The sequence below is a fragment of the Entelurus aequoreus genome, linkage group LG05, assembly GCF_033978785.1.
Source record: "Entelurus aequoreus isolate RoL-2023_Sb linkage group LG05, RoL_Eaeq_v1.1, whole genome shotgun sequence".
Taxonomy (NCBI): domain Eukaryota; kingdom Metazoa; phylum Chordata; class Actinopteri; order Syngnathiformes; family Syngnathidae; genus Entelurus; species Entelurus aequoreus.
Genome location: NC_084735.1, coordinates 6,137,121 through 6,165,096, shown reverse-complemented (window position 1 = coordinate 6,165,096; position 27,976 = coordinate 6,137,121). Strand labels below are relative to the sequence as shown.

General features: G+C 42.5%; 3 protein-coding genes across 13 annotated transcripts in view; 2 read left to right on the top strand and 1 right to left on the bottom strand.

Moving 5' to 3' along the window:
• LOC133650072 (adenylyl cyclase-associated protein 2-like) overlaps positions 1-1,497 on the top strand; it is a 34,071-nt gene extending 32,574 nt beyond the window's left edge. For 8 of the 9 annotated variants that reach the window (XM_062046873.1, XM_062046874.1, XM_062046880.1 and 5 more), the window contains 3 exons: positions 726-808; positions 871-1,014; positions 1,136-1,497. In XM_062046873.1, coding sequence (XP_061902857.1) covers positions 726-808; positions 871-1,014; positions 1,136-1,219 — 311 coding nt within the window. In that variant the 3' untranslated portion in view covers positions 1,220-1,497. Of the gene's footprint in view, positions 1-95; positions 176-725; positions 809-870; positions 1,015-1,135 lie in introns of those variants that run through there. The other variant, XM_062046882.1, reaches the window with a different exon arrangement.
• A 9,644-nt stretch (positions 1,498-11,141) lies between these two features.
• Positions 11,142-15,032, bottom strand: LOC133650083 (aurora kinase A- and ninein-interacting protein-like). Its single transcript, XM_062046899.1, has 3 exons — positions 14,550-15,032; positions 14,286-14,442; positions 11,142-11,778 (listed from the first exon to the last, which is right to left on the bottom strand). The coding sequence occupies exons 1-3, from the start codon at positions 14,646-14,648 to the stop codon at positions 11,285-11,287; spliced, it is 750 nt and encodes a 249-aa protein (XP_061902883.1). The 5' UTR covers positions 14,649-15,032; the 3' UTR covers positions 11,142-11,284.
• LOC133650086 (vacuolar protein sorting-associated protein 28 homolog) lies at positions 15,031-27,170 on the top strand. Of its 3 annotated transcripts, XM_062046903.1 has the most exons (11): positions 15,031-15,096; positions 17,445-17,506; positions 17,592-17,620; positions 23,078-23,115; positions 24,733-24,822; positions 24,875-24,980; positions 25,040-25,141; positions 25,215-25,268; positions 26,492-26,583; positions 26,665-26,808; positions 26,914-26,928. In XM_062046903.1, the coding sequence occupies exons 2-10, from the start codon at positions 17,467-17,469 to the stop codon at positions 26,783-26,785; spliced, it is 672 nt and encodes a 223-aa protein (XP_061902887.1). In that variant the 5' UTR covers positions 15,031-15,096; positions 17,445-17,466; the 3' UTR covers positions 26,786-26,808; positions 26,914-26,928. The 3 variants fall into 3 exon arrangements, with proteins under 3 accessions (XP_061902887.1, XP_061902886.1, XP_061902888.1); XM_062046902.1 differs by having other exon boundaries at positions 26,665-27,170; XM_062046904.1 differs by lacking the exon at positions 15,031-15,096 and adding an exon at positions 15,371-15,390 and having other exon boundaries at positions 26,665-27,170.
• Positions 27,171-27,976: the final 806 nt, after the last annotated feature.

Here is a 27,976-nt window from a genome sequence, read left to right as displayed (position 1 = left end):
GTAGTGAAGCCTGATGTGTGTCTGTGTTCAGATAAGTGCCAGAAGATGGGCACTTTTAAGAACTGTAGTGAAGCCTGATGTATGTCTGTGTTCAGATAAGTGCCAGAAGATGGGCGTGGTGTTAGACAAGGTTACTTTTAAGACCTGTAGTGAAGCCTGATGTGTGTCTGTGATCAGATAAGAACCAGAAGATGGGCACTTTTAAGAACTGTAGTGAAGCCTGATGTGTGTCTGTGTTCAGATAAGTGCCAGAAGATGGGCACTTTTAAGAACTGTAGTGAAGCCTGATGTATGTCTGTGTTCAGATAAGTGCCAGAAGATGGGCGTGGTGTTTGAGAAGGTTACTTTTAAGACCTGTAGTGAAGCCTGACGTGTGTCTGTGTTCAGATAAGTGCCAGAAGATGGGCACTTTTAAGAACTGTAGTGAAGCCTGATGTGTGTCTGTGTTCAGATAAGTGCCAGAAGATGGGCACTTTAAGAACTGTAGTGAAGCCTGATGTGTGTCTGTGTTCAGATAAGTGCCAGAAGATGGGCGTGGTGTTGGAGAAGGTTACTTTTAAGACCTGTAGTGAAGCCTGACGTGTGTCTTGTGTTCAGATAAGTGCCAGAAGATGGGCACTTTTAAGAACTGTAGTGAAGCCTGACGTGTGTCTTGTGTTCAGATAAGTGCCAGAAGATGGGCACTTATAAGAACTGTAGTGAAGCCTGATGTGTCTTGTGTTCAGATAAGTGCCAGAAGATGGGCGTGGTGTTTGAGAAGGTTGTGGGCATCGTGGAGGTGATTAATTCCAAGGCTGTGCAGTTACAGGTGAGTTGAGGCCCAGGTGAGTGTTAACGAGGTGCAGGTGTGAGTCAGGTGTGTGTGTACAGGTGTTGGGTACAGTGCCGACTATTTCCATCAACAAGACGGAGGGTTGCCAGGTGTACCTGAGCCGTGACGCCTTGCAGTGTCATGTGGTTAGTGCCACCAGCTCAGAGATGAACGTCCTGGTGCCACAAGGAGACGACGACTACGTGAGCACGCACACACACACACACACACACACACACACACACACACACACACACACACACACACACACACACACACCTGGTGTAAAAAGTGAAGGAGTCTCTCCTGTCTTTTCTCCCCCAGAAAGAATTTCCAGTTCCAGAACAGTTCCGAACCGTCTGGGATGGAAACAAGCTGGTGACAGAACCTGCTGAGATGGCAGCTTGACCAAGTCATGTGACCACTGATCCATGACATCATACATTGACCTTCTCATTATTTCATGACCTTTTATTTGGCCTTAATTTATTATCATTATTATCATCATCATATTGTCATTATGGAGTAGGACAAAAAAATGATTTATTCCAAAATGGAATGAATTAATTTTTTTCCCCTCAAAATTCGACACAAAATACCCCATAATGACGACGTGAATAAGCTTTCTATTATGATTTTAACAAATGAATCAATTGTATGAATAAAAGTGTGTTAGTACTTCTATACATGTGATTTATTTGTTTCGGATACATTTCAAAAAGATTGTTCACATCATTATGGGGGAGGACACAAAGAAGATTTATTCCAAAAAGTCATTATAGCCCTCAAAATTCTGCACACAATTCCCCTCAATGGCAATATTCAAATGTATCAGTTTAATGAGTCAAAATGTATTAATACTTTTATTAAATACATTTTAATAACATGCCATTGTCATTATGGGGTATTGTGGGTAGAATTTTGAGGACAAAAATAATAAGGAATAAGACTGTAAGATAAAAAGTGGGAAAAGAAGTTTTCCAGCTATGCCACTAAATGAAAGATGAACACATTCCTCAGGTTGGAGAACATAACATGATGTGTTGTTCTGCTTCCTTGTGTGTTGTTCTGCTTCCTTGTGTGTTCTTCTGCCTCCTTGTGTGTTCTTCTGCTTCCTTGTGTGTTCTTCTGCTTCCTTGTGTGTTCTTCTGCTTCCTTGTGTGTTCTTCTGCTTCCTCGTGTGTTCTTCTGCTTCCTCGTGTGTTCTTCTGCTTCCTCGTGTGTTCTTCTGCTTCCTCGTGTGTTCTTCTGCCTCCTTGTGTGTTCTTCTGCTTCCTTGTGTGTTCTTCTGCTTCCTTGTGTGTTCTTCTGCTTCCTTGTGTGTTCTTCTGCTTCCTCGTGTGTTCTTCTGCTTCCTTGTGTGTTCTTCTGCTTCCTTGTGTGTTCTTCTGCCTCCTTGTGTGTTCTTCTGCTTCCTTGTGTGTTCTTCTGCTTCCTTGTGTGTTGTTCTGCTTCCTTGTGTGTTCTTCTGCCTCCTTGTGTGTTCTTCTGCTTCCTTGTGTGTTCTTCTGCTTCCTTGTGTGTTCTTCTGCTTCCTTGTGTGTTCTTCTGCCTCCTTGTGTGTTCTTCTGCTTCCTCGTGTGTTCTTCTGCTTCCTTGTGTGTTCTTCTGCCTCCTTGTGTGTTCTTCTGCTTCCTTGTGTGTTCTTCTGCTTCCTTGTGTGTTCTTCTGCTTCCTTGTGTGTTCTTCTGCTTCCTTGTGTGTTCTTCTGCCTCCTTGTGTGTTCTTCTGCTTCCTTGTGTGTTCTTCTGCTTCCTTGTGTGTTCTTCTGCTTCCTTGTGTGTTCTTCTGCCTCCTTGTGTGTTCTTCTGCTTCCTCGTGTGTTCTTCTGCTTCCTTGTGTGTTCTTCTGCCTCCTTGTGTGTTCTTCTGCTTCCTCGTGCGTTCTTCTGCTTCCTTGTGTGTTCTTCTGCTTCCTTGTGTGTTCTTCTGCTTCCTTGTGTGTTCTTCTGCTTCCTTGTGTGTTCTTCTGCTTCCTTGTGTGTTCTTCTGCTTCCTTGTGTGTTCTTCTGCTTCCTTGTGTGTTCTTCTGCTTCCTTGTGTGTTCTTCTGCTTCCTTGTGTGTTCTTCTGCCTCCTTGTGTGTTCTTCTGCTTCCTTGTGTGTTCTTCTGCTTCCTTGTGTGTTGTTCTGCTTCCTTGTGTGTTCTTCTGCCTCCTTGTGTGTTCTTCTGCTTCCTTGTGTGTTCTTCTGCTTCCTTGTGTGTTCTTCTGCCTCCTTGTGTGTTCTTCTGCTTCCTCGTGTGTTCTTCTGCTTCCTTGTGTGTTCTTCTGCCTCCTTGTGTGTTCTTCTGCTTCCTTGTGTGTTCTTCTGCTTCCTTGTGTGTTCTTCTGCTTCCTTGTGTGTTCTTCTGCTTCCTTGTGTGTTCTTCTGCCTCCTTGTGTGTTCTTCTGCCTCCTTGTGTGTTCTTCTGCTTCCTTGTGTGTTCTTCTGCTTCCTTGTGTGTTCTTCTGCCTCCTTGTGTGTTCTTCTGCTTCCTCGTGTGTTCTTCTGCTTCCTTGTGTGTTCTTCTGCCTCCTTGTGTGTTCTTCTGCCTCCTTGTGTGTTCTTCTGCTTCCTTGTGTGTTCTTCTGCTTCCTTGTGTGTTCTTCTGCTTCCTTGTGTGTTCTTCTGCTTCCTTGTGTGTTCTTCTGCTTCCTTGTGTGTTCTTCTGCTTCCTTGTGTGTTCTTCTGCTTCCTTGTGTGTTCTTCTGCTTCCTTGTGTGTTCTTCTGCTTCCTTGTGTGTTCTTCTGCCTCCTTGTGTGTTCTTCTGCTTCCTCGTGTGTTCTTCTGCTTCCTTGTGTGTTCTTCTGCCTCCTTGTGTGTTCTTCTGCTTCCTCGTGCGTTCTTCTGCTTCCTTGTGTGTTCTTCTGCTTCCTTGTGTGTTCTTCTGCTTCCTTGTGTGTTCTTCTGCTTCCTTGTGTGTTCTTCTGCTTCCTTGTGTGTTCTTCTGCTTCCTTGTGTGTTCTTCTGCTTCCTTGTGTGTTCTTCTGCTTCCTTGTGTGTTCTTCTGCTTCCTTGTGTGTTCTTCTGCCTCCTTGTGTGTTCTTCTGCTTCCTTGTGTGTTCTTCTGCTTCCTTGTGTGTTGTTCTGCTTCCTTGTGTGTTCTTCTGCCTCCTTGTGTGTTCTTCTGCTTCCTTGTGTGTTCTTCTGCTTCCTTGTGTGTTCTTCTGCTTCCTTGTGTGTTCTTCTGCCTCCTTGTGTGTTCTTCTGCTTCCTCGTGTGTTCTTCTGCTTCCTTGTGTGTTCTTCTGCCTCCTTGTGTGTTCTTCTGCTTCCTTGTGTGTTCTTCTGCTTCCTTGTGTGTTCTTCTGCTTCCTTGTGTGTTCTTCTGCTTCCTTGTGTGTTCTTCTGCCTCCTTGTGTGTTCTTCTGCCTCCTTGTGTGTTCTTCTGCTTCCTTGTGTGTTCTTCTGCTTCCTTGTGTGTTCTTCTGCCTCCTTGTGTGTTCTTCTGCTTCCTCGTGTGTTCTTCTGCTTCCTTGTGTGTTCTTCTGCCTCCTTGTGTGTTCTTCTGCCTCCTTGTGTGTTCTTCTGCTTCCTTGTGTGTTCTTCTGCTTCCTTGTGTGTTCTTCTGCTTCCTTGTGTGTTCTTCTGCTTCCTTGTGTGTTCTTCTGCTTCCTTGTGTGTTCTTCTGCTTCCTTGTGTGTTCTTCTGCTTCCTTGTGTGTTCTTCTGCCTCCTTGTGTGTTCTTCTGCTTCCTTGTGTGTTCTTCTGCTTCCTTGTGTGTTCTTCTGCTTCCTCGTGCGTTCTTCTGCTTCCTTGTGTGTTCTTCTGCTTCCTTGTGTGTTCTTCTGCTTCCTTGTGTGTTCTTCTGCTTCCTTGTGTGTTCTTCTGCTTCCTTGTGTGTTCTTCTGCTTCCTTGTGTGTTCTTCTGCTTCCTTGTGTGTTCTTCTGCTTCCTTGTGTGTTCTTCTGCTTCCTTGTGTGTTCTTCTGCCTCCTTGTGTGTTCTTCTGCTTCCTTGTGTGTTCTTCTGCTTCCTTGTGTGTTGTTCTGCTTCCTTGTGTGTTCTTCTGCCTCCTTGTGTGTTCTTCTGCTTCCTTGTGTGTTCTTCTGCTTCCTTGTGTGTTCTTCTGCCTCCTTGTGTGTTCTTCTGCTTCCTCGTGTGTTCTTCTGCTTCCTTGTGTGTTCTTCTGCCTCCTTGTGTGTTCTTCTGCTTCCTTGTGTGTTCTTCTGCTTCCTTGTGTGTTCTTCTGCTTCCTTGTGTGTTCTTCTGCTTCCTTGTGTGTTCTTCTGCCTCCTTGTGTGTTCTTCTGCCTCCTTGTGTGTTCTTCTGCTTCCTTGTGTGTTCTTCTGCTTCCTTGTGTGTTCTTCTGCCTCCTTGTGTGTTCTTCTGCTTCCTCGTGTGTTCTTCTGCTTCCTCGTGTGTTCTTCTGCCTCCTTGTGTGTTCTTCTGCCTCCTTGTGTGTTCTTCTGCTTCCTTGTGTGTTCTTCTGCTTCCTTGTGTGTTCTTCTGCTTCCTTGTGTGTTCTTCTGCTTCCTTGTGTGTTCTTCTGCTTCCTTGTGTGTTCTTCTGCTTCCTTGTGTGTTCTTCTGCTTCCTTGTGTGTTCTTCTGCTTCCTTGTGTGTTCTTCTGCTTCCTTGTGTGTTCTTCTGCCTCCTTGTGTGTTCTTCTGCTTCCTCGTGTGTTCTTCTGCTTCCTTGTGTGTTCTTCTGCCTCCTTGTGTGTTCTTCTGCTTCCTCGTGCGTTCTTCTGCTTCCTTGTGTGTTCTTCTGCTTCCTTGTGTGTTCTTCTGCTTCCTTGTGTGTTCTTCTGCTTCCTTGTGTGTTCTTCTGCTTCCTTGTGTGTTCTTCTGCTTCCTTGTGTGTTCTTCTGCTTCCTTGTGTGTTCTTCTGCTTCCTTGTGTGTTCTTCTGCTTCCTTGTGTGTTCTTCTGCCTCCTTGTGTGTTCTTCTGCTTCCTTGTGTGTTCTTCTGCTTCCTTGTGTGTTGTTCTGCTTCCTTGTGTGTTCTTCTGCCTCCTTGTGTGTTCTTCTGCTTCCTTGTGTGTTCTTCTGCTTCCTTGTGTGTTCTTCTGCTTCCTTGTGTGTTCTTCTGCCTCCTTGTGTGTTCTTCTGCTTCCTCGTGTGTTCTTCTGCTTCCTTGTGTGTTCTTCTGCCTCCTTGTGTGTTCTTCTGCTTCCTTGTGTGTTCTTCTGCTTCCTTGTGTGTTCTTCTGCTTCCTTGTGTGTTCTTCTGCTTCCTTGTGTGTTCTTCTGCCTCCTTGTGTGTTCTTCTGCCTCCTTGTGTGTTCTTCTGCTTCCTTGTGTGTTCTTCTGCTTCCTTGTGTGTTCTTCTGCCTCCTTGTGTGTTCTTCTGCTTCCTCGTGTGTTCTTCTGCTTCCTTGTGTGTTCTTCTGCCTCCTTGTGTGTTCTTCTGCCTCCTTGTGTGTTCTTCTGCTTCCTTGTGTTCTTCTGCTTCCTTGTGTGTTCTTCTGCTTCCTTGTGTGTTCTTCTGCTTCCTTGTGTGTTCTTCTGCTTCCTTGTGTGTTCTTCTGCTTCCTTGTGTGTTCTTCTGCTTCCTTGTGTGTTCTTCTGCTTCCTTGTGTGTTCTTCTGCCTCCTTGTGTGTTCTTCTGCTTCCTTGTGTGTTCTTCTGCTTCCTTGTGTGTTCTTCTGCTTCCTTGTGTGTTCTTCTGCCTCCTTGTGTGTTCTTCTGCTTCCTTGTGTGTTCTTCTGCTTCCTTGTGTGTTCTTCTGCTTCCTTGTGTGTTCTTCTGCTTCCTTGTGTGTTCTTCTGCTTCCTTGTGTGTTCTTCTGCCTCCTTGTGTGTTCTTCTGCTTCCTTGTGTGTTCTTCTGCTTCCTTGTGTGTTCTTCTGCTTCCTTGTGTGTTCTTCTGCTTCCTTGTGTGTTCTTCTGCCTCCTTGTGTGTTCTTCTGCTTCCTTGTGTGTTCTTCTGCTTCCTTGTGTGTTGTTCTGCTTCCTTGTGTGTTCTTCTGCCTCCTTGTGTGTTCTTCTGCTTCCTTGTGCGTTCTTCTGCTTCCTTGTGCGTTCTTCTGAGTCCTTGTGCGTTCTTCTGAGTCCTTGTGCGTTCTTCTGCTTCCTTGTGTGTTCTTCTGCTTCCTTGTGTGTTGTTCTGCTTCCTTGTGTGTTGTTCTGCTTCCTTGTGTGTTCTTCTGCTTCCTTGTGTGTTCTTCTGCTTCCTTGTGTGTTCTTCTGCTTCCTTGTGTGTTCTTCTGCTTCCTTGTGCGTTCTTCTGAGTCCTTGTGCTTTCTTCTGCTTCCTTGTGTGTTGTTCTGCTTCCTTGTGTGTTGTTCTGCTTCCTTGTGTGTTGTTCTGCTTCCTTGTGTGTTCTTCTGCTTCCTTGTGTGTTCTTCTGCCTCCTTGTGTGTTCTTCTGCTTCCTTGTGCGTTCTTCTGCTTCCTTGTGTGTTCTTCTGTTTCCTTGTGTGTTCTTCTGCCTCCTTGTGTGTTCTTCTGCTTCCTTGTGTGTTCTTCTGCTTCCTTGTGTGTTCTTCTGCTTCCTTGTGTGTTCTTCTGTTTCCTTGTGTGTTCTTCTGTTTCCTTGTGTGTTCTTCTGCCTCCTTGTGTGTTCTTCTGCTTCCTTGTGTGTTCTTCTGCTTCCTTGTGCGTTCTTCTGCTTCCTTGTGCGTTCTTCTGCTTCCTTGTGCGTTCTTCTGCTTCCTTGTGCGTTCTTCTGAGTCCTTGTGTGTTCTTCTGCTTCCTTGTGTGTTCTTCTGCTTCCTTGTGTGTTCTTCTGCTTCCTTGTGTGTTGTTCTGCTTCCTTGTGTGTTGTTCTGCTTCCTTGTGTGTTCTTCTGCTTCCTTGTGTGTTCTTCTGCTTCCTTGTGTGTTCTTCTGCTTCCTTGTGTGTTCTTCTGCTTCCTTGTGCGTTCTTCTGAGTCCTTGTGTGTTCTTCTGCTTCCTTGTGTGTTCTTCTGCTTCCTTGTGTGTTCTTCTGCTTCCTTGTGTGTTGTTCTGCTTCCTTGTGTGTTCTTCTGCTTCCTTGTGTGTTGTTCTGCTTCCTTGTGTGTTCTTCTGCCTCCTTGTGTGTTCTTCTGCTTCCTTGTGCGTTCTTCTGCTTCCTTGTGTGTTCTTCTGCTTCCTTGTGTGTTCTTCTGTTTCCTTGTGTGTTCTTCTGCTTCCTCGTGTGTTCTTCTGCTTCCTTGTGTGTTCTTCTGCTTCCTTGTGTGTTCTTCTGCTTCCTCGTGTGTTCTTCTGCTTCCTTGTGTGTTCTTCTGCTTCCTTGTGCGTTCTTCTGCTTCCTTGTGTGTTCTTCTGCTTCCTTGTGTGTTCTTCTGTTTCCTTGTGTGTTCTTCTGCTTCCTCGTGTGTTCTTCTGCTTCCTTGTGTGTTCTTCTGCTTCCTTGTGTGTTCTTCTGCTTCCTTGTGTGTTGTTCTGCTTCCTTGTGTGTTCTTCTGCTTCCTTGTGTGTTGTTCTGCTTCCTTGTGTGTTGTTCTGCTTCCTTGTGTGTTCTTCTGCCTCCTTGTGTGTTCTTCTGCTTCCTTGTGCGTTCTTCTGCTTCCTTGTGTGTTCTTCTGCTTCCTTGTGTGTTCTTCTGTTTCCTTGTGTGTTCTTCTGCTTCCTCGTGTGTTCTTCTGCTTCCTTGTGTGTTCTTCTGCTTCCTTGTGTGTTCTTCTGCTTCCTTGTGTGTTCTTATGCTTCCTTGTGTGTTCTTCTGCTTCCTCGTGTGTTCTTCTGCTTCCTCGTGTGTTCTTCTGCTTCCTCGTGCGTTCTTCTGCTTCCTCGTGTGTTGTTCTGTTTCCTTGTGTGTTCTTCTTCTTCCTTGTGTGTTATTCTGCTTCCTCGTGTGTTATTCTGCTTCCTCGTGTGTTCTTCTGCTTCCTCGTGCGTTCTTCTGCTTCCTCGTGTGTTCTTCTGCTTCCTCGTGTGTTCTTCTTCTTCCTTGTGTGTTCTTCTTCTTCCTTGTGTGTTATTCTGCTTCCTTGTGCGTTCTTCTGCTTCCTTGTGTGTTCTTCTGCTTCCTTGTGTGTTCTTCTGCTTCCTCGTGTGTTCTTCTGCTTCCTCGTGTGTTATTCTGCTTCCTTGTGTGTTCTTCTGCTTCCTTGTGTGTTCTTCTGCTTCCTTGTGTGTTCTTCTGCTTCCTTGTGTGTTCTTCTGCTTCCTTGTGTGTTCTTCTGCTTCCTTGTGTGTTCTTCTGCTTCCTTGTGTGTTCTTCTGCTTCCTTGTGTGTTCTTCTGCTTCCTCGTGTGTTGTTCTGCTTCCTTGTGTGTTCTTCTGCTTCCTTGTGTGTTCTTCTGCTTCCTCGTGTGTTCTTCTGCTTCCTTGTGTGTTCTTCTGCTTCCTTGTGTGTTCTTCTGCTTCCTTGTGTGTTCTTCTGCTTCCTTGTGTGTTGTTCTGCTTCCTTGTGTGTTCTTCTGCCTCCTTGTGTGTTCTTCTGCTTCCTTGTGCGTTCTTCTGCTTCCTTGTGTGTTCTTCTGCTTCCTTGTGTGTTCTTCTGTTTCCTTGTGTGTTCTTCTGCTTCCTCGTGTGTTCTTCTGCTTCCTTGTGTGTTCTTCTGCTTCCTTGTGTGTTCTTCTGCTTCCTTGTGTGTTCTTCTGCTTCCTTGTGTGTTCTTATGCTTCCTTGTGTGTTCTTCTGCTTCCTCGTGTGTTCTTCTGCTTCCTAGTGTGTTCTTCTGCTTCCTCGTGCGTTCTTCTGCTTCCTCGTGTGTTGTTCTGTTTCCTTGTGTGTTCTTCTTCTTCCTTGTGTGTTATTCTGCTTCCTCGTGTGTTCTTCTGCTTCCTCGTGCGTTCTTCTGCTTCCTCGTGCGTTCTTCTGCTTCCTTGTGTGTTCTTCTTCTTCCTTGTGTGTTATTCTGCTTCCTTGTGTGTTCTTCTGCTTCCTTGTGCGTTCTTCTGCTTCCTTGTGTGTTCTTCTGCTTCCTTGTGTGTTCTTCTGCTTCCTCGTGTGTTCTTCTGCTTCCTCGTGTGTTATTCTGCTTCCTTGTGTGTTCTTCTGCTTCCTTGTGTGTTCTTCTGCTTCCTTGTGTGTTCTTCTGCTTCCTTGTGTGTTATTCTGCTTCCTTGTGTGTTCTTCTGCTTCCTTGTGTGTTCTTCTGCTTCCTTGTGTGTTCTTCTGCTTCCTTGTGTGTTCTTCTGCTTCCTTGTGTGTTCTTCTGCTTCCTTGTGTGTTCTTCTGCTTCCTTGTGTGTTCTTCTGCTTCCTTGTGTGTTCTTCTGCTTCCTTGTGTGTTCTTCTGCTTCCTCGTGTGTTCTTCTGCTTCCTCGTGTGTTATTCTGCTTCCTTGTGTGTTCTTCTGCTTCCTTGTGTGTTCTTCTGCTTCCTTGTGTGTTCTTCTGCTTCCTTGTGTGTTCTTCTGCTTCCTTGTGTGTTCTTCTGCTTCCTTGTGTGTTCTTCTGCTTCCTTGTGTGTTCTTCTGCTTCCTTGTGTGTTCTTCTGCTTCCTCGTGTGTTGTTCTGCTTCCTTGTGTGTTCTTCTGCTTCCTTGTGTGTTCTTCTGCTTCCTCGTGTGTTCTTCTGCTTCCTTGTGTGTTCTTCTGCTTCCTTGTGTGTTCTTCTGCTTCCTTGTGTGTTCTTCTGCTTCCTTGTGTGTTGTTCTGCTTCCTTGTGTGTTCTTCTGCCTCCTTGTGTGTTCTTCTGCTTCCTTGTGCGTTCTTCTGCTTCCTTGTGTGTTCTTCTGCTTCCTTGTGTGTTCTTCTGTTTCCTTGTGTGTTCTTCTGCTTCCTCGTGTGTTCTTCTGCTTCCTTGTGTGTTCTTCTGCTTCCTTGTGTGTTCTTCTGCTTCCTTGTGTGTTCTTCTGCTTCCTTGTGTGTTCTTATGCTTCCTTGTGTGTTCTTCTGCTTCCTCGTGTGTTCTTCTGCTTCCTAGTGTGTTCTTCTGCTTCCTCGTGCGTTCTTCTGCTTCCTCGTGTGTTGTTCTGTTTCCTTGTGTGTTCTTCTTCTTCCTTGTGTGTTATTCTGCTTCCTCGTGTGTTCTTCTGCTTCCTCGTGCGTTCTTCTGCTTCCTCGTGCGTTCTTCTGCTTCCTTGTGTGTTCTTCTTCTTCCTTGTGTGTTATTCTGCTTCCTTGTGTGTTCTTCTGCTTCCTTGTGCGTTCTTCTGCTTCCTTGTGTGTTCTTCTGCTTCCTTGTGTGTTCTTCTGCTTCCTCGTGTGTTCTTCTGCTTCCTCGTGTGTTATTCTGCTTCCTTGTGTGTTCTTCTGCTTCCTTGTGTGTTCTTCTGCTTCCTTGTGTGTTCTTCTGCTTCCTTGTGTGTTCTTCTGCTTCCTTGTGTGTTCTTCTGCTTCCTTGTGTGTTCTTCTGCTTCCTTGTGTGTTCTTCTGCTTCCTTGTGTGTTCTTCTGCTTCCTCGTGTGTTGTTCTGCTTCCTTGTGTGTTCTTCTGCTTCCTTGTGTGTTCTTCTGCTTCCTCGTGTGTTCTTCTGCTTCCTTGTGTGTTCTTCTGATTCCTCGTGTGTTCTTCTGCTTCCTTGTGTGTTCTTCTGCTTCCTCGTGTGTTCCTCCAGTGTCATGTGGAACATGGTGATGTACAACATGATCCTGGCTAGTAACAAAGTAGAGGCAGATGTATTTTCCCAAGCTTTATTGAAGATGCAGGACAAGAATAGTTTAGAGGAATAAAAGGAGACTCAGTGTTTCATCACCATGTTCCCCTGAGAGTCCTGCGTGAAGAGAAAGTCTTCAAAGGAAGACCTGCAGCCATCTTCAAGCGGACTAGGATCCTGCACACCTCGGTGTGCGATCACCCGAAAGCCTTGCGAGTCCTGCGTGAACAACATGGCCAGATCCTCCTCCTCCTCCTCGCCATGCTGACACCTCCTCACTGGAGTCCTGCTCACGGACAGGATGTTCTCCTTCAGAGGTGACCTCGCCCTCCACGGGGGTCTGGGACGAGACCCTGGGCCACTTGGAGAGGAAGACCACGCTAAAGGGCTGTTTTCTTTGTCCTCGTGATCTTTGACCTTGTCCACCCCCAGGAAGTTGTCTTCTGCTGGCTCCGCCTCCTCCTGACCACGCACCAAGCTGCCTTGGTCCTCAGGAGCAGGTTCTGCTGCAGCGCTCTGCTCCTCGCTCCTCTTGCCCGTAGTGCTGGACTCTGCAGGCTGCTGGCCGCTCTTCGCAGCTGCAACACAAAACGGGTCATTAACCTCCAAACCTGTATCACCATGTCAGCCTTTGATATCGCTCCGTATCGTACCTCTGACGGAAAAGAACACCCGGAGACAAACAAAAGTCGACATAAACGTGTCGTCAGCGTTTGTGGTCATAAACATGTCATTGCTATTCATAAACAAGTGTCAACATAAACAGGTTGTCGACATTATTGGCTTGTTGACATGAAATGGTAAATGGGTTGTACTTGTATCGCACTTTTCTACCTTCAAGGTACTTTGACACTATTTCCACATTCACCCATTCACACACACACTGATGGCCCTAACCACCACCCATCAGGAGCAAGGGTGAGGTGTCTTGCGTAAGGACACGACGAGGTTGGTAGAAGGTGGGGATGAATGGATGAAAATAATAATTAACTTAGAATTTCATGGCTGCAACACGTGCCAAAGTAGTTGGGAAAGGGCATGTTCCACCACTGTGTTACATGGCCTTTCCTTTTAACAACACTCAGTAAAGGTTTGGGAACTGAGGAGTCCGGGGGTCTCCCTTGTGCTATTTTAGGCTTCACACATTTTCAATGGTCAGGTCTGGACTACAGGCAGGCCAGTCTAGTACCCGCACTCTTTTACTATGAAGCCACGTTGATGTAACACCTGGCTTGGCATTGTCTTGCTGAAATAAGCAGGGGCGTCCATGGTAACGTTGCTTGGATGGCAACATATGTTGCTCCAAAAGCTGTATGTACCTTTCAGCATTAATGGCGCCTTCACAGATGTGTGAGTTACCCATGTCTTGGGCACTAATACACCCCCATACCATCACACATGCTGCCTTTTACACTTTGCGCCTAGAACGGGGGTCGGCAACCCGCGGCTCCGGAGCCGCATGCGGCTCTTTGACCACTCTGATGCGGCTCAGCTGCATACTTGCCGACCCCCCGATTTTCCCAGGAGACTTATGGATCTCAGTGCCTCTCCTAGAAAATTCTCAGGGCAAATATAATCCTATTTACTTATAATTACTGAGTTAAGGGCGTGCCCTAATTGCACTGCAGTAATTGTTCTCTATAGCATATACAAACAGTGTGCCAGCCCGTGACATGTATGTAGCTTTTACTTGCACATGTAGGGGACAGGTATCTTAGTCATCAGCCACACAGCTTACACTGACGGTAGCCGTATAAAATAACTTAACACTGTTACGTTACAAATATGCGCCACACTGTGAACCCACACCAAAAAAGAATGAAAAACACATTTCTGGAGAACATCCACACCGTAACACAACATAAACACAACACAACCAATACCCAGAATCCCATGCAGCCCTAACTCTTCCGGTCTAGATTATACACCCCCGCTACCACCAAACCCCCCCCCACACATAAACCCCCCCCCCCCCCCCACCCTCCGTGCTTCGGTTGAGCGGAAGAGTTAGGGCTGCATGGGATTCTGGGTATTTGTTGTGTTGTATTTATGTTGTGTTACAGTGCAGATGTTCTCCAGAAATGTGTTTGTCATTCTTTTTCGGTGTGGGTTCAAAGTGTGGTGCATATTTGTAACGTAACACTGTTAAAAGTTGTTTTATACGGCTACCGTCAGTGTAAGCTGTGTGGCTGTTGAGCTAGTACGCCTTGCTGTCTCTTACGTGAGCAAGCTGAAGCTGCGTTCTACATGTGGTCGAGCAGGTACACTGCTTGGACAGGCTGTAGAGGGCGCTAAAAGCAGTGCCATCACGCCCTGATATTCGGGAGTCTCCCGGAAATAATGAGAGGGTTGGCAAGTATGACACTATCAAGCGCCATTCTTTCAAAACTCACGGGCCGCACTAACATCAAATTTCCATATTAAGGTGCGTGCCGGTGCGTGTGTCTGAGACCCCTGGTTAGCATAGCACAAAGCAATTTAAGCTTTGTATGCAGTGTTTTTCATTTTAAATTTAAAAATTTTTTTTGTGGCTCCCATTATTTTCTTTCATTTGTGAAACTTGCCAAAATGGCTCTTTGAGTGGTAAAGGTTGCCGACCCCTGGCCTAGAACAATCCGGATGGTTCTTTTCCTCTTTGGTCCGGAGGACACGACGTCCACAGTTTCCAAAAACAATTTGAAATGTGGACTCGTCAGACCACAGAACACTTTTCCACTTTGTATCAGTCCATCTTAGATGAGCTCGGGCCCAGCCGAGCCGACGGCGTTTCTGGGTGTTGTTGATAAAACGGTTTTCGCCTTGCATGGGAGAGTTTTAACTCGCACTTACAGATGTAGCGACCAACTGTAGTGACTGACAGTGGGTTGCTGAAGTGTTCCATGTGGTGATATCCTTTACACACTGATGTGGCTTGTTGATGCAGTACAGCCTGAGGGGGATGGAAGGTCACGGGCTTAGCTGCTTACGTGCAGTGATTTCTCCACATTCTCTGAACCCTTTGATGATATTACGGAGCGTAGATGGTGAAATACCCTAAATTCCTTGTTGAGAAATGTTGTTCTTAAACTATTTAGTGAAGACGTACTTGGGTGCAGAGGCGAGAAGAAGGAGACTATGGAGCTCTGCTTGGTCTCTGGCATGTGTGCCTTGGTCTGAGTGAAGTTGAGAGCCACAGCCAGACTGTAGTTGTCCTTCATGAGGGGGTTTAGCAGCCTGGAAATGGGGCGAACTCTTTCTCTTTTCTGCAAACAGGAGGAATTATTCACAAACTAGTGTTAAGTTCTCCAAAGCCAACATGACGTCATATTTGAACTGGTCTTAGTCCGTGATGAAGGAATGACGCAATTACCTGCTGGGCTTTCCCTTTCATCTGCACGGTGTCCAGCCAGACTCCACACTCCTCTGACCCACGCGTGGACTGCCTGGCTTTGCTCACCTTCTTCATCATGCAAACTATAGTCTGAAACTTCTTAAAAAAAACTAAACACGGGGACGCAATAAGCCCGTAAAACTGCAGGAAGATATTTGCTTACTTCCTTTAAAGCCTGCTTAAAATAAACTATACTTTGTAACAAAAACTAGTTAGCTTGTTCGAAACGGACAAGCGGTAGGAAATGAATGGCTGCGTTTTGTTTTCCTGTTTTGAGTCTGGCGCCTCGACGCTAAGCTGTCTATGGCGTACGCCTGTTTGAAAATAAAGCTTCACTAAAATACAAATGCGGACTCCTTAGTAAAAAAATATATTTGCATTCATGCGCCAACTTAATTTCACGCACCTGGGAATATTGCCCGAGAAATTAAAAATATATTTTCTGTCAGGCCCGTCGGGCACACCTTCGCTGGTCCTCAGGAGGAGGAAGTGTTTACAGTGACGTCACAGCAGCTCGGCCAACAGAGTAAGTGTCTTTTTCTTTCCCTTTTTATTCACAGCAATGAACAAAGTTCAAACTCTACGGACATGCCATCTTATTGAGTAACACTCACACGTACCAAAAGTTTATTTTTTACCGACTGTGACCGCATTTACTTTGTTTTACCGGCCGCAGTTACGAGCTAGCATACGATGCTAACATTATGCTATCTAGTTTAGTAAAGGAAACTTAATGACAACATTGGTTCAATATTTGTTATATATCTGTTATTTTTGTTGATTTTTACGGGTTTGGGCGAGCTAACCGAGCCTGCTCGAGGTAGAGTAGCCTACTTTACTTTATTTTATTATTTTTTTGAATTTTATAAACCTTTATTTATAAATTGTGCCGCCATCTTGAAGTGGTGATGAGGAGCCTAAACTGACCGTTGACGGGTATAAAACAAAGATGCTAAACTGACAATTGACAGGTAGAAAACAAAGATGCTAAACTGACAGTTGACAGGTAAAAAAACAAATATGCTAAGCTGACAGGTAGAAAACAAAGATGCTAAACTGACAGTTGACAGGTAGAAAACAAAGATGCTAAACTGACAGTTGACAGGTAGAAAACAAAGATGCTAAACTGACAGCTGACAGGTAGAAAACAAAGATGCTAAACTGACAGCTGACAGGTAGAAAACAAAGATGCTAAACTGACAGCTGACAGGTAGAAAACAAAGATGCTAAACTGACAGCTGACAGGTAGAAAACAAAGATGGTGTTCAGCGTTTTCCTGCTCAAATGAGCGGGCTGTTGAAAATAGGAATCGGGGGATTACTTTTTACAAGTAAGATTTAACATTAACGTACTATTGGTTGTATTTTGTGAAAAGAATATTAGCACAGAGTTGAGACGGAGCAAATATCTTCAATAGTACTGAAATCCTAGCTGCTAGCAAACAAGAGTATGAAAATCAGTGGTATTCAGTGAGGTAAGATGAATGAAATGTTCATTGCTCCTGCCAAATGAATTGCACTGAGCGGAGCGGATCACCACTCCAAGATGGCAGCCCCGCGTCTCGTCAGCGCCAGTAGGCAGTAGCGCTCCATGCCGCGTACCCTTAGAACAGGGGTCACCAACCTTTTTGAAACCAAGAGCTACTTCTTGGGTACTGATTAATGCGAAGGGCTACCAGTTTGATACACACTTAGATAAATTGCCAGAAATAGCCAATTTGCTCAATTTACCTTTAACTCTGTTATTATTAATAATTAATTATATTTACACTTAATTGAATGGTTTAAAAGAGGAGAAAACAAAAAAAATGACAATTAAACTTTGAAACATAGTTTATCTTCAATTTCGACTCTTTAAAATTCAAAATTCAACCGAAAAAAAGAAGAGAAAAACTAGCTAATTCGAATCTTTTTGAAAAAATTAAAAAAAGAATTTATGGCACATCATTAGTAATTTTTCCTGATTAAGATTAATTTTAGAATTTTGATGACAGGTTTTAAATAGGTTAAAATCCAATCTGCACTTTGTTAGAATATATAACAAATTGGACCAAGCTATATTTCTAACAAAGACAAATCATTATTTCTTCTAGATTTTCCAGAACAAAAATTTTAAAATAAATTAAAAAGACTTTGAAATAAGATTTAAATTTGATTCTACAGATTTTCTAGATTTGCCAGAATAATTTTTTTGAATTTTAATAATAAGTTTGAAGAAATATTTCACAAATATTCTTTGTCGAAAAAACAGAAGCTAAAATGAAGAATTAAATTAGAATGTATTTATTATTCTTTACAATAGAACAAATAAATGTACTTGAACATTGATTTAAATTGTCAGGAAAGAAGAGGAAGGAATTTAAAAGGTAAAAAGGTATATGTGTTTAAAAATCCTAAAATCATTTTTAAGGTTGTATTTTTTCTCTAAAATTGTCTTTCTGAAAGTTATAAGAAGCAAAGTAAAAAAAATCAATGAATTTATTTAAACAAGTGAAGACCAAGTCTTTAAAATATTTTCTTGGATTTTCAAATTCTATTTGAGTTTTGTCTCTCTTAGAATTAAAAATGTCGGGCAAAGCAAGACCAGCTTGCTAGTAAATAAATACAATTTAAAAAAATAGAGGCAGCTCACTGGTAAGTGCTGCTATTTGAGCTATTTTTAGACCAGGCCAGCGGGCTACTCATCTGGTCCTTACGGGCTACCTGGTGCCCGCGGGCACCGCGTTGGTGACCCCTGCCTTAGAACATGTCTATGAGTTAGACCGTGCTAAATACTTTTGTGTACGTTTGTTGCTAAATAAATACATGACAGTTGGCAACCCCAGCTTGACATGACAACATGGCTGAATAGTCAACACATGTCCCCCTTTTCTAGACCAGGAAACAGAAGAAGCATCATGTTTCATGGCATACCAGTGACCGGGAGCGTGGGAGGAGGTAAGACACTCTCAATAGTTCTCTTTTCCACCCAAACATGACCGACAATTCGGGTGTTGGTGTCTAAAATTGTGTATTTGTGCAGCTCCAGCCAATAAGCCCGAGTTGTATGAGGTAAGAATCACATTATTCACGTTTGCCCGCCTCTAGAACACAGCTGTCAAAGCATGGGAATAATGTGGATACTTCATCTTTCTTACTAAATGTTTTCATTGTTTCCATTTTGACAGGAAATGTTTTAAACTTTGATATAAATACAAACATTCAATTGTTATTGGTGTGAACCTTCAGGCACCTCGCCATTCCATTACGATTCTTGGGGTGAGGATTTGATTCATAAACACGATTCTCCATTCAAACTGATTTTTGCAATGTATTATTTGCTATAATAATAACAACACCTTAAAGACCTACTGAAATGAGTTTTTATTTATTTAAACGGGAATAGCAGATCCATTCTATGTGTCATACTTGATCATTTCGCGATATTGCCATATTTTTGCTGAAAGGATTTAGTACAGAACGACGACGATAAAGATCGCAACTTTTGGTATCTGATTGCCCCTACCGGAAGTAGCGTGACGTCACAAGACAAAGGATTCCTCACAATTCCGCTTTGTTTACAATGGAGCGAGAGACATTCGGACCGAGAAAGTGGCGATTACCCCATTAATTTGAGCGAAGATGAAAGATTCGTGGATGAAGAACTTTAGAGTGAAGGACTAGAGTGCAGTGCAGGACGTATCTTTTTCCGCTCTGACCGTAACTTAGGTACAAGCTGGCTCATTGGATTCCACACTCTCTCCTTTTTCTATTGTGGATCGCGGATTTGTAGTTCAAACCACCTCGGATACTATATCCTCTTGAAAATGAGAGTCGAGAACGCGAAATGGACATTCACAGTGACTGAACATGTAAATACACGGTTAATAATTTTCAGCTTTGCGAAGCTAAAAAAAATAGAAGCTAACTTAGCTACATAGCTAACATGATAGCAGGCTCAAATGCAGATACAAACCAAATTAAAGCTGCGAGCAGCGTTGGACGGGTCCGCATTTTGGCAGGTGCTAGTCCTAGGTGTCCCAGTACTTTTGTCCAGTGGTAGTCCTGAGTGAGAACTACATAGAGGTTTTTGTTTCGTGTCTCTACGATATTCGTACTGGGAGTTAGAGGAAGTTGTGTCTGAGTTCACATTGTCATTATAGGGTATTGTGTGTAGAATTTTGAGGACAAAAAAGCAATAATTGCATTTTCCGTTGTCATTATAGGCAACTTTAGTGCTGCGGGTCTTTGAAGGCTTGTAAAATCAAAACCGTACGACTAATTAGAAAGCTTTCGTCAACTTTTAATCAGAAGGGTTCAATCTCTCTCCTGTAGCAGTTTGAAGCCGAAACGACAAACGCGCTCGGAGGAGATAACGTTTGATGTTTGGTGACCGGTTGTAACAAAAATTTTGTTTTGAAGGAGGAATAGCAAACTTCCTGTTGATTTTTGCTGAAGGATGTCAATCTATGAAATGTAGGTCTAGGCGAGACCTACATAGAGGTGTTTGTTTCATGTCTCTAAGACGTCCCTACCGGAAGTTACAAGCAGTTTTGTCTGAGTTTTCCTCTGAGGAGCAGTTTTTCAAAAATTATGTAGAGCACAATTTTGAGTTTTGGGGTTTGGGTTTTTTTTTAGATGGCAATTTCTACCAGTCCCGATGCGTGTGAGAATTTTGGTGAGTTTTGAAGTATTTTAAGGGGGTCAAATTAGAGGTCAAAGACGTAAAAAGCAGTGTTTTTAGTACTTTTTTGTCTAAAATGGGAAATTGCCAACTTCCTGTTGGTTTTCGCCCGAGAATGTAAAATTATGAGTTGTAGGTCTAAAGGAGACCTACATACAGGTTTTTGTTTCATGTCTCTACGACCTTCCTAGTGGGAGTTATAGGCAGTTTGTTGTTGTTTTTTCCTAGGGGGCGCTAGAGCGCAATTTCGATTTTTGGGGTTTGGTTTTTTGACTAACTTGTTCTGGCACACTTTTTGTATGTGTGTAAAAAAAATTGGTGAGTTTTGAAGCATGTTAAGGGGGGCAAAGTTATAGGCAGCGGAGCAGCATCAGAGCAGTGGTTCTTTGAAGGCTCGTAAAATCTAAACGGTAGCACGTATCAAAACGCTTTCGTCAACTTTTAATCCGAAGGGTTCAATCTCTCTCCCGTAGTAGTTTGAAGCCGAAACGACAAACGCGCTCAGAGGAGATAACGTTTGATGTTCGGTGACCGCTTTTTACAAACATTTTGTTTTGAAGGGGGGATATCAAACTTCCTGTTGATTTTTGCTGAAGGGTGTCAATCTATGAAATGTAGGTATAAGTGAGACCTACGTAGAGGTTTTTGTTTCATGTCTCTAAGACGTTCCTACCGGAAGTTACAAGTAGTTTTGTCTGAGTTTTCCTCTGAGAAGCAGTTTTTTCTCTGTTTTGGTTAGTTTTGGGGTTCGGTTTGTTTTTTTTTAGATCGCAATTTGCACCAGTCCCGATGTGTGTAAAAAGTTAGGTGAGTTTTGAGGTATTTTAAGGGGGTCAAATTACAGCTCAAAGAGGCAAAAATGAGTGTTTTTAGTCATTTTTTGTGTTGAAGGGGAAATTGCCAGCTTCCTGTAGGTTTTTGCCCAAGGATGTGAAATTATGAATTGTAGGTCTAAGTGAGACCTACATACAGGTTTTTGTTTCATGTCTCTATGACCTTCCTAGTGGGAGTTACAGGCAGTTTGTTTTTGTTTTTTTCCTAGCGGGCGCTAGAGCGCAATTTTGATTTTTGGGGTTTGGTTTTTTTACTAAAGTGCGCTGTCCCAGTTTTTCTATGTGTGTATAACATTTGGTGAGTTTTGAAGCATGTTAAGGGGGGCAAAGTAGTGCGCAAAGCTGCGGAATAATAATCAACCTTACAATTTCAATAGGTTCCTTTGTACCTGTACAAAGGACTCCCACAGGGAGTCCTTTGTACAGGGTACATGCGAACCCTAATAAAACCTTACAAATACAATAGGTTCCTTTGTAACCAGTACAAAGGACTCCCTGGGGGAGTCCTTTGTACAGGGTACAGGGCGGACCCTAATTAAAAAAAAACCTGACTGGAAGGATAGACAGAAGATCAACAATACTATTAAACCATGAACATGTAAATACACGGTTAATAATTTTCAGCTTGGCGAAGCTAAAAAAAATAGAAGCTAACTTAGCTACGGAGCTAACGTGATAGCATCAGTCTCAAATGCAGATAGAAACTAAATAAAAAAAAACCTGACTGGAAGGATAGACAGAAGATCAACAATACTATTAAACCATGAACATGTAAATACACGGTTAATAATTTTCAGCTTGGCGAAGCTAAAAAAAATAGAAGCTAACTTAGCTACATAGCTAACATGATAGCAGGCTCAAATGCAGATAGAAACAAAACTTTAAAAAACCCTGACTGGAAGGAGAGACAGAAGATCAACAATACTATTAAACCATGAACATGTAAATACACGGTTAATAATTTTCAGCTTGGCGAAGCTAAAAAAATAGAAGCTAACTTAGCTACATAGCTAACATGATAGCAGGCTCAAATGCAGATAGAAACAAAACTTTAAAAAACCCTGACTGGAAGGAGAGACAGAAGATCAACAATACTATTAAACCATGAACATGTAAATACACGGTTAATAGTTTTCAGCTTGGCGAAGCTAAAAAAATAGAAGCTAACTTAGCTACATAGCTAACATGATAGCAGGCTCAAATGCAGATAGAAACAACATTTTAAAAAACCCTGACTGGAAGCATAGACAGAAGATCAACAATACTATTAAACCATGAAAATGTAAATACACGGTTAATAGTTTTCAGAAGTTTTCGGAAGTTTCCTGGGAAGTTTAAAATGTCACTTTATAAGTTAACCCGGCCGTATCGGCATGTGTTGCAATGTTAAGATGTCATCATTGACATATAAACTATCAGACTGCGTGGTCGCTAGTAGTGGCTTCCAGTAGGCCTTTAACAAAACAGCTTACAGGCATGACAAGTGCGTGCACCACGTGAGCAAAGAGATGGCCTAAAAAATTTTTTTTAGATTTTTTAAATTCGATTTTTAAAAATGACTCAAAAAAATCTGGATTCGTGTGTGATAAACATTTTTTAGCACCCTTAATTATTATATACCGTATAATAGTTTGTAAAAAAAATATATATATATATCTGCTTGTCACCTTGACTTACCATTTCAAAGTAAGTTATCCATCAATGTGTACGTACAAAAATGTTACATTCGCTGTTACAAGCGAAGTCACGACTGCCGCGTGGCCCTCCGTGGAAACCAGTTAGAAGCACGATATGATGCAGGCTTTCTTAACCAGCCGTAATACACTTCTTCACCACTTGTGGCAGTAGTGACAATATCACGCCGACAGAAGAAGTGTGGAGCCAAAGGCATAGGCAAGTTCCTTAAGCGCAAAAATTGTGATTAAAATGGTGAAACTGTGTTGTTTACATTGGCGTTATAATGACGGTATATTTAGCAAAACATATATTTATTTTAGTTCTCTGTAATTTAGTCTTTCATCAGTTTTTTTTGCAGTATATTTGATCAGCCTGACCTAAGCCTTGATGCCAATCTTTGTGTTTAGCACATGCTTTCATATCATTTGGCAAGGTGTATTCTGATATAATGATTGAATATGATTCCAATCAAAAGTAGGATGTGTTAATATTTGAGTGGGCCCTCTCTAGTGGGAAAGTTGTTGATTGATTGATTGAGACTTTTATTAGTAGGTTGCACAGTGAAGTACATATTCCGTACAATTGACCACTAAATGGTAACACCCGAATAAGTTTTTCAACTTGTTTAAGTCGGGGTCCACTTAAATTGATTCATGATACAGATATATACTATCATATATACTATCATCATAATACAGTCATCACACAAGATAATCACATTGAATTATTTACATTATTTACAATCAGGAGTGTGGAGGGGGGATATGGACATCAAGTAGTGGACATAGAGAGAGAGAGAGAGAGAGAGAGAGAGAGAGAGAGAGAGAGAGAGAGAGAGAGAGAGAGAGAGAGAGAGAGAGAGAGAGAGAGATCAGACGGCATAAGAAAAAGAATCTGCATTTGATTGTTTACATTTGATTATTAGCAATCCGGGGAGGGTGTTAGTTTAGGGTTGTAGCTGCCTGGAGGTGAACTTTTATAGCGGTTTTGAAGGAGGATAGAGATGCCCTTTCTTTTATACCTGTTGGGAGCGCATTCCACATTGATGTGGCATAGAAAGAGAATGAGTTAAGACCTTTGTTAGTTCGGAATCTGGGTTTAACGTGGTTAGTGGAGCACCCCCTGGTGTTGTGGTTATGGCGGTCATTTACGTTAAGGAAGTAGTTTGACATGTACTTCGGTATCAGGGAGGTGTAGCGGATTTTATAGACTAGGCTCAGTGCAAGTTGTTTAACTCTGTCCTCCACCTTGAGCCAGCCCACTTTAGAGAAGTGGTTCAAAAAGGCTCAGAAACCCCAGTACAATGTGCCTTATTGACGTTTGATATGTTTTCAGGAGGTGAAACTGTACAAAAACGCCAGAGAAAGAGAGAAGTAAGTGCCACTCACTCCTTCCGGATCACTCGACATGCACGAAATCAGTTCAAACTAGCCTCCTAAATGATGATGCAACACTATCCTTACATATTGACAAAGAGAAGACACACGTTACGGATACAGAAGATTGAAAAAAGGATGTATTTAAACTATATGATAGAATAGAAAGTACTTTATTGATCCCTGGGGGAAATTCAGCACCACAGTTCGCTCACAATAAACACTTATACTTTTTTTTACATGTGAATAATATAAATATAGTCTATTATACAGCATTATTCACATGTGAATAATATAAATATAGTCTATTATACAGCACTATTCACATGTGAATAATATAAATACAGTCTATTATACAGCATTATTCACATGTGAATAATATAAATAGAGTCCATTATACAGCATTATTCACATGTGAATAATATAAATAGAGTCCATTATACAGCATTATTCACATGTGAATAATATAAATAGAGTCCATTATACAGCATTATTCACATGTGAATAATATAAATACAGTCTTCTATACAGCATTATTCACATGTGAATTATATAAATATAGTCTATTATACAGCATTATTCACATGTGAATAATATAAATATAGTCTATTATACAGCATTATTCACATGTGAATAATGTAAATACAGTCTATTATACAGCATTATTCACATGTGAATTATATAAATATAGTCTATTATACAGCATTATTCACATGTGAATAATATAAATATAGTCTATTATACAGCATTATTCACATGTGAATATAATAAATTAGTCTATTATACAGCATTATTCACATGTGAATAACATAAATATAGTCTATTATACAGCATTATTCACACGTGAATAATATAAATACAGTCTATTATACAGCATTATTCACACGTGAATAATATAAATACAGTCTATTATACAGCATTATTCACATGTGAATAATATAAATATAGTCTATTATACAGCATTATTCACATGTGAATAATATAAATACAGTTTATTATACAGCATTATTCACATGTGAATAATATAAATACAGTCTATTATACAGCATTATTCACATGTGAATAATATAAATACAGTCTATTATGCAGCATTATTCACATGTGAATAATATAAATACAGTCTATTATGCAGCATTATTCACATGTGAATAATGTAAATATAGTCTATTATACAGCACTATTCACATGTGAATAATATAAATACAGTCTTCTATACAGCATTATTCCCATGTGAATAATATAATCTATTATACAGCATTATTCACATGTGAATAATATAAATAGAGTCCATTATACAGCATTATTCACATGTGAATAATATAAATAGAGTCCATTATACAGCATTATTCACATGTGAATAATATAAATACAGTCTATTATACAGCATTTTTCACATGTGAATAATATAAATATAGACCATTATACAGCATTATTCACATGTGAATAATAGACACCTTCTAGTGTGTAATGTAGGCTACTTCTGGCTCTGTATTATCTATAATTGTCACCTTCTAGTGTGTAATGTAGGCTACTTCTGGCTCTGTATTATCTATAACTGTCACCTTCTAGTGTGTAATGTAGGCTACTTCTGGCTCTGTATTATCTATAATTCAGATACGACAACATGGCGGAGCTGTTTGCTGTAGTGAAGACCCTGCAGGCGTTGGAGAAGGCCTACATCAAGGACTGTGTGACGCCTAACGAGTGAGTGACGGGTGACTAAGTCCCACAGGAGGGTTCTAACGTGCTCTCCCAGGTACACGGCCTCCTGCTCCAGACTCCTGGTCCAGTACAAGGCCGCCTTCAAGCAGGTGCAGGGCTCCGACGTGGGCTCCATCGACGACTTCTGCCGCAAGTACCGAGTGAGTCCGTGGTCCTTTTTTGTGTTAGGCCTCCTGAACACCTCCCTGCCTGTCCGCAGCTGGACTGTCCTCTGGCCATGGAGAGGATCAAGGAGGACCGGCCCATCACCATCAAGGACGACAAGGGCAACTTGAACCGCTGCATCGCCGATATCGTTTCTGTACGCTCCTCCCCTCGCTCGTCTTCCTCCTCACCAGCCAGCAAAGCACGACTGACCGTGTGTCTCCTTGCAGCTCTTCATCACCGTGATGGACAAGCTGAGGCTGGAGATACGTGCCATGGACGAGGTACCTTCAACTCACCACTCTTAACCTCCATTAGCCTCTTTGTGGGGAAACACAATCGCCAGGTTCAAACACCCCATGACATCTATTAGACAAGACAAGAAGCCAAGGAATCAAACAGAGACAGGATTCAATTTAGCTCATGAGGAGAAAGGTGTGGGGCTGCACACTCAGCTACATGAAGGCAGTCCCAACGCGCTCCTCCTTTATTTGGGCATTTTTCTCATTACATTACATTACACAGCTGCTCCGAAAGGGGAGGTGGTCATAAACCGCTTTTGCATTCGGTCATAAGCAGTTCAAAGAAAAGGTGTCGGGTTTTCCCCCCTCTCTGCTTTGTAGACCAAGGTCTTCCTGTGGCTGTCCAATCGATCAAAGAAACCGGAGGTTCACCAGCCTTTTTGCCTGATAAGATCAAAGGTCGACCTGAACTCACGGGAACACAAAGTTGTGCGGTAATTTCTGTGCGGTTACTCTGACGCTACAAATATGATAAAAATTAAAATAAATACTAGAACAGCCAAATAGCTAAAACTAGTATGCATATATCTAAAAAAAAAATGGCTTTTTTAAAAAAGAAGGGTTTTTAAGCCTTTTTTTAAAAGCATCCACAGTCTGTGGTGCCCTCAGGTGGTCAGGGAGAGCATTCCACAGACTGACAATAACTATAATATTGCTCAAATATGTACTTTACAGATTTTATTTGGTATTATTTTTGGATTGTTTTGCTTCCTAACATCTAGAACATGTTAGTGGTGCATGCCACCTAACATCTAGAACATGTTAGAGGTGCATGTCACCTAACATCTAGAACATGTTAGAGGTGCATGTCACCTAACATCTAGAACATGTTAGCGGTGCATGCCACCTAACATCTAGAACATGTTAGCGGTGCATGCCACCTAACATCTAGAACATGTTAGCGGTGCATGCCACCTAACATCTAGAACATGTTAGCGGTGCATGCCACCTAACATCTAGAACATGTTAGCGGTGCATGCCACCTAACATCTAGAACATGTTAGCGGTGCATGCCACCTAACATCTAGAACATGTTAGCGGTGCATGCCACCTAACATCTAGAACAAGTCTAGTTAGTGATCAGGATGAGTGTCACCAGTGGGGTGTTACCATTTAGTGGTCAATTGTAGGGAATATGTACTGTACTGTGCAATCTACTCATACAAGTGTCAATCAATCAATCAATCAATCAAGTCTGTGGTCAGATCCAGCCAGACCTGCGGGAGCTGATGGAGACCATGAACAGGATGAGCAACATGCCTCCAGACTCTGAGGCCAAGGACAAAGTCAGCCGCTGGTGAGCTCTGCTGGTCACATGATGGCAGTGATGGTGGACAACATTCATTCATTCATTCATTCATTCATCTTCCACCTGCAGGCTGGCCACCCTCAGCAGCATGTCGGCCTCAGACGAGCTGGATGACAGTCAGGTGCGCCAGATGCTCTTTGACCTGGAGTCTGCCTACAACGCCTTCAACCGCTTCCTGCACTCCTCCTAGTCTTCTTCTTCTTCTTCTTCTTCCTCCTAGTCTTCTTCTTCTTCTTCTTCTTCTTCTTCCTCCTAGTCTTCTTCTTCTTCTTCTTCTTCTTCTTCTTCTTCTTCTTCCTCCTAGTCTTCTTCTTCTTCTTCCTCCTCCTAGTCTTCTTCTTCTTCTTGTCCATTCTAGCACTGGAACTCCTCCTCGTCTTCTAGTCCACCATCTTGTCCCTCCTCCTTCACGTCCATTCCAGCGCTGGAAGTGCAACATAGTTGTGCAGAGCACGGCCATGATGTCTGTGTCCTCCAAGTGAAGAAGAGGGAGAGGATGGTGTGTGCGGGTGGTGTCATCTTGTACATACTGAGTAACTCCACCCGCTTGGAGAAATAAAGGAAGTCCAACCTCATTTCACTCTTCAGTGGGGCTCAAGCTGGAGGGTTCCTGGTTCCAATCCTGGCCACTGCCCTTGTGTCCTTGGGCACTACCTTGCTGGTGTGTGTGTGTGTGTGTGTGTGTGTGTGTGTGTGTGTGTGTGTGTGTGTGTGTGTGTGTGTGTGTGTGTGTGTGTGTGTGTGTGTGTGTGTGTGTGTGTGTGTGTGTGTGTGTGTGTGTGTGTGTGTGTGTGTGTGTGTGTGTGTGTGTGTGTGTGTGTGTGTCACTCACTCTGGTAGAAATGTAACAGGAAGTATTGTTGTAGCAAATCTATTTGCATATATGTGTGTAATCTTTTTTATTTCTTTTTTCTTTTTTTTTTTCAAGAAAATGCAATCTGATTCATGTCTGCTAATTAGTGTGTTTTAGAAGAACTTATCACTCTTAGAACTTATCACTCTTAGAAGAAGAACAGTATCACTCTTAGAACATTATCACTCTTAGAAGAACAGTATCACTCTTAGAAGAACATTATCACTCTTAGAAGAACGTACAGTATCACTCTTAGAAGAACGTACAGTATCACTCTTAGAAGAACATTATCACTCTTAGAACGTACAGTATCACTCTTAGAAGAACAGTATCACTCTTAGAAGAACATTATCACTCTTAGAAGAACAGTATCACTCTTAGAAGAACATTATCACTCTTAGAAGAACAGTATCACTCTTAGAAGAACTTTATCACTCTTAGAAGAACATTAGCACTCTTAAAACTTATCACTCTTAGAAGAACAGTATCACTCTTAGAATAACTTTATCACTCTTAAAAGAACATTAT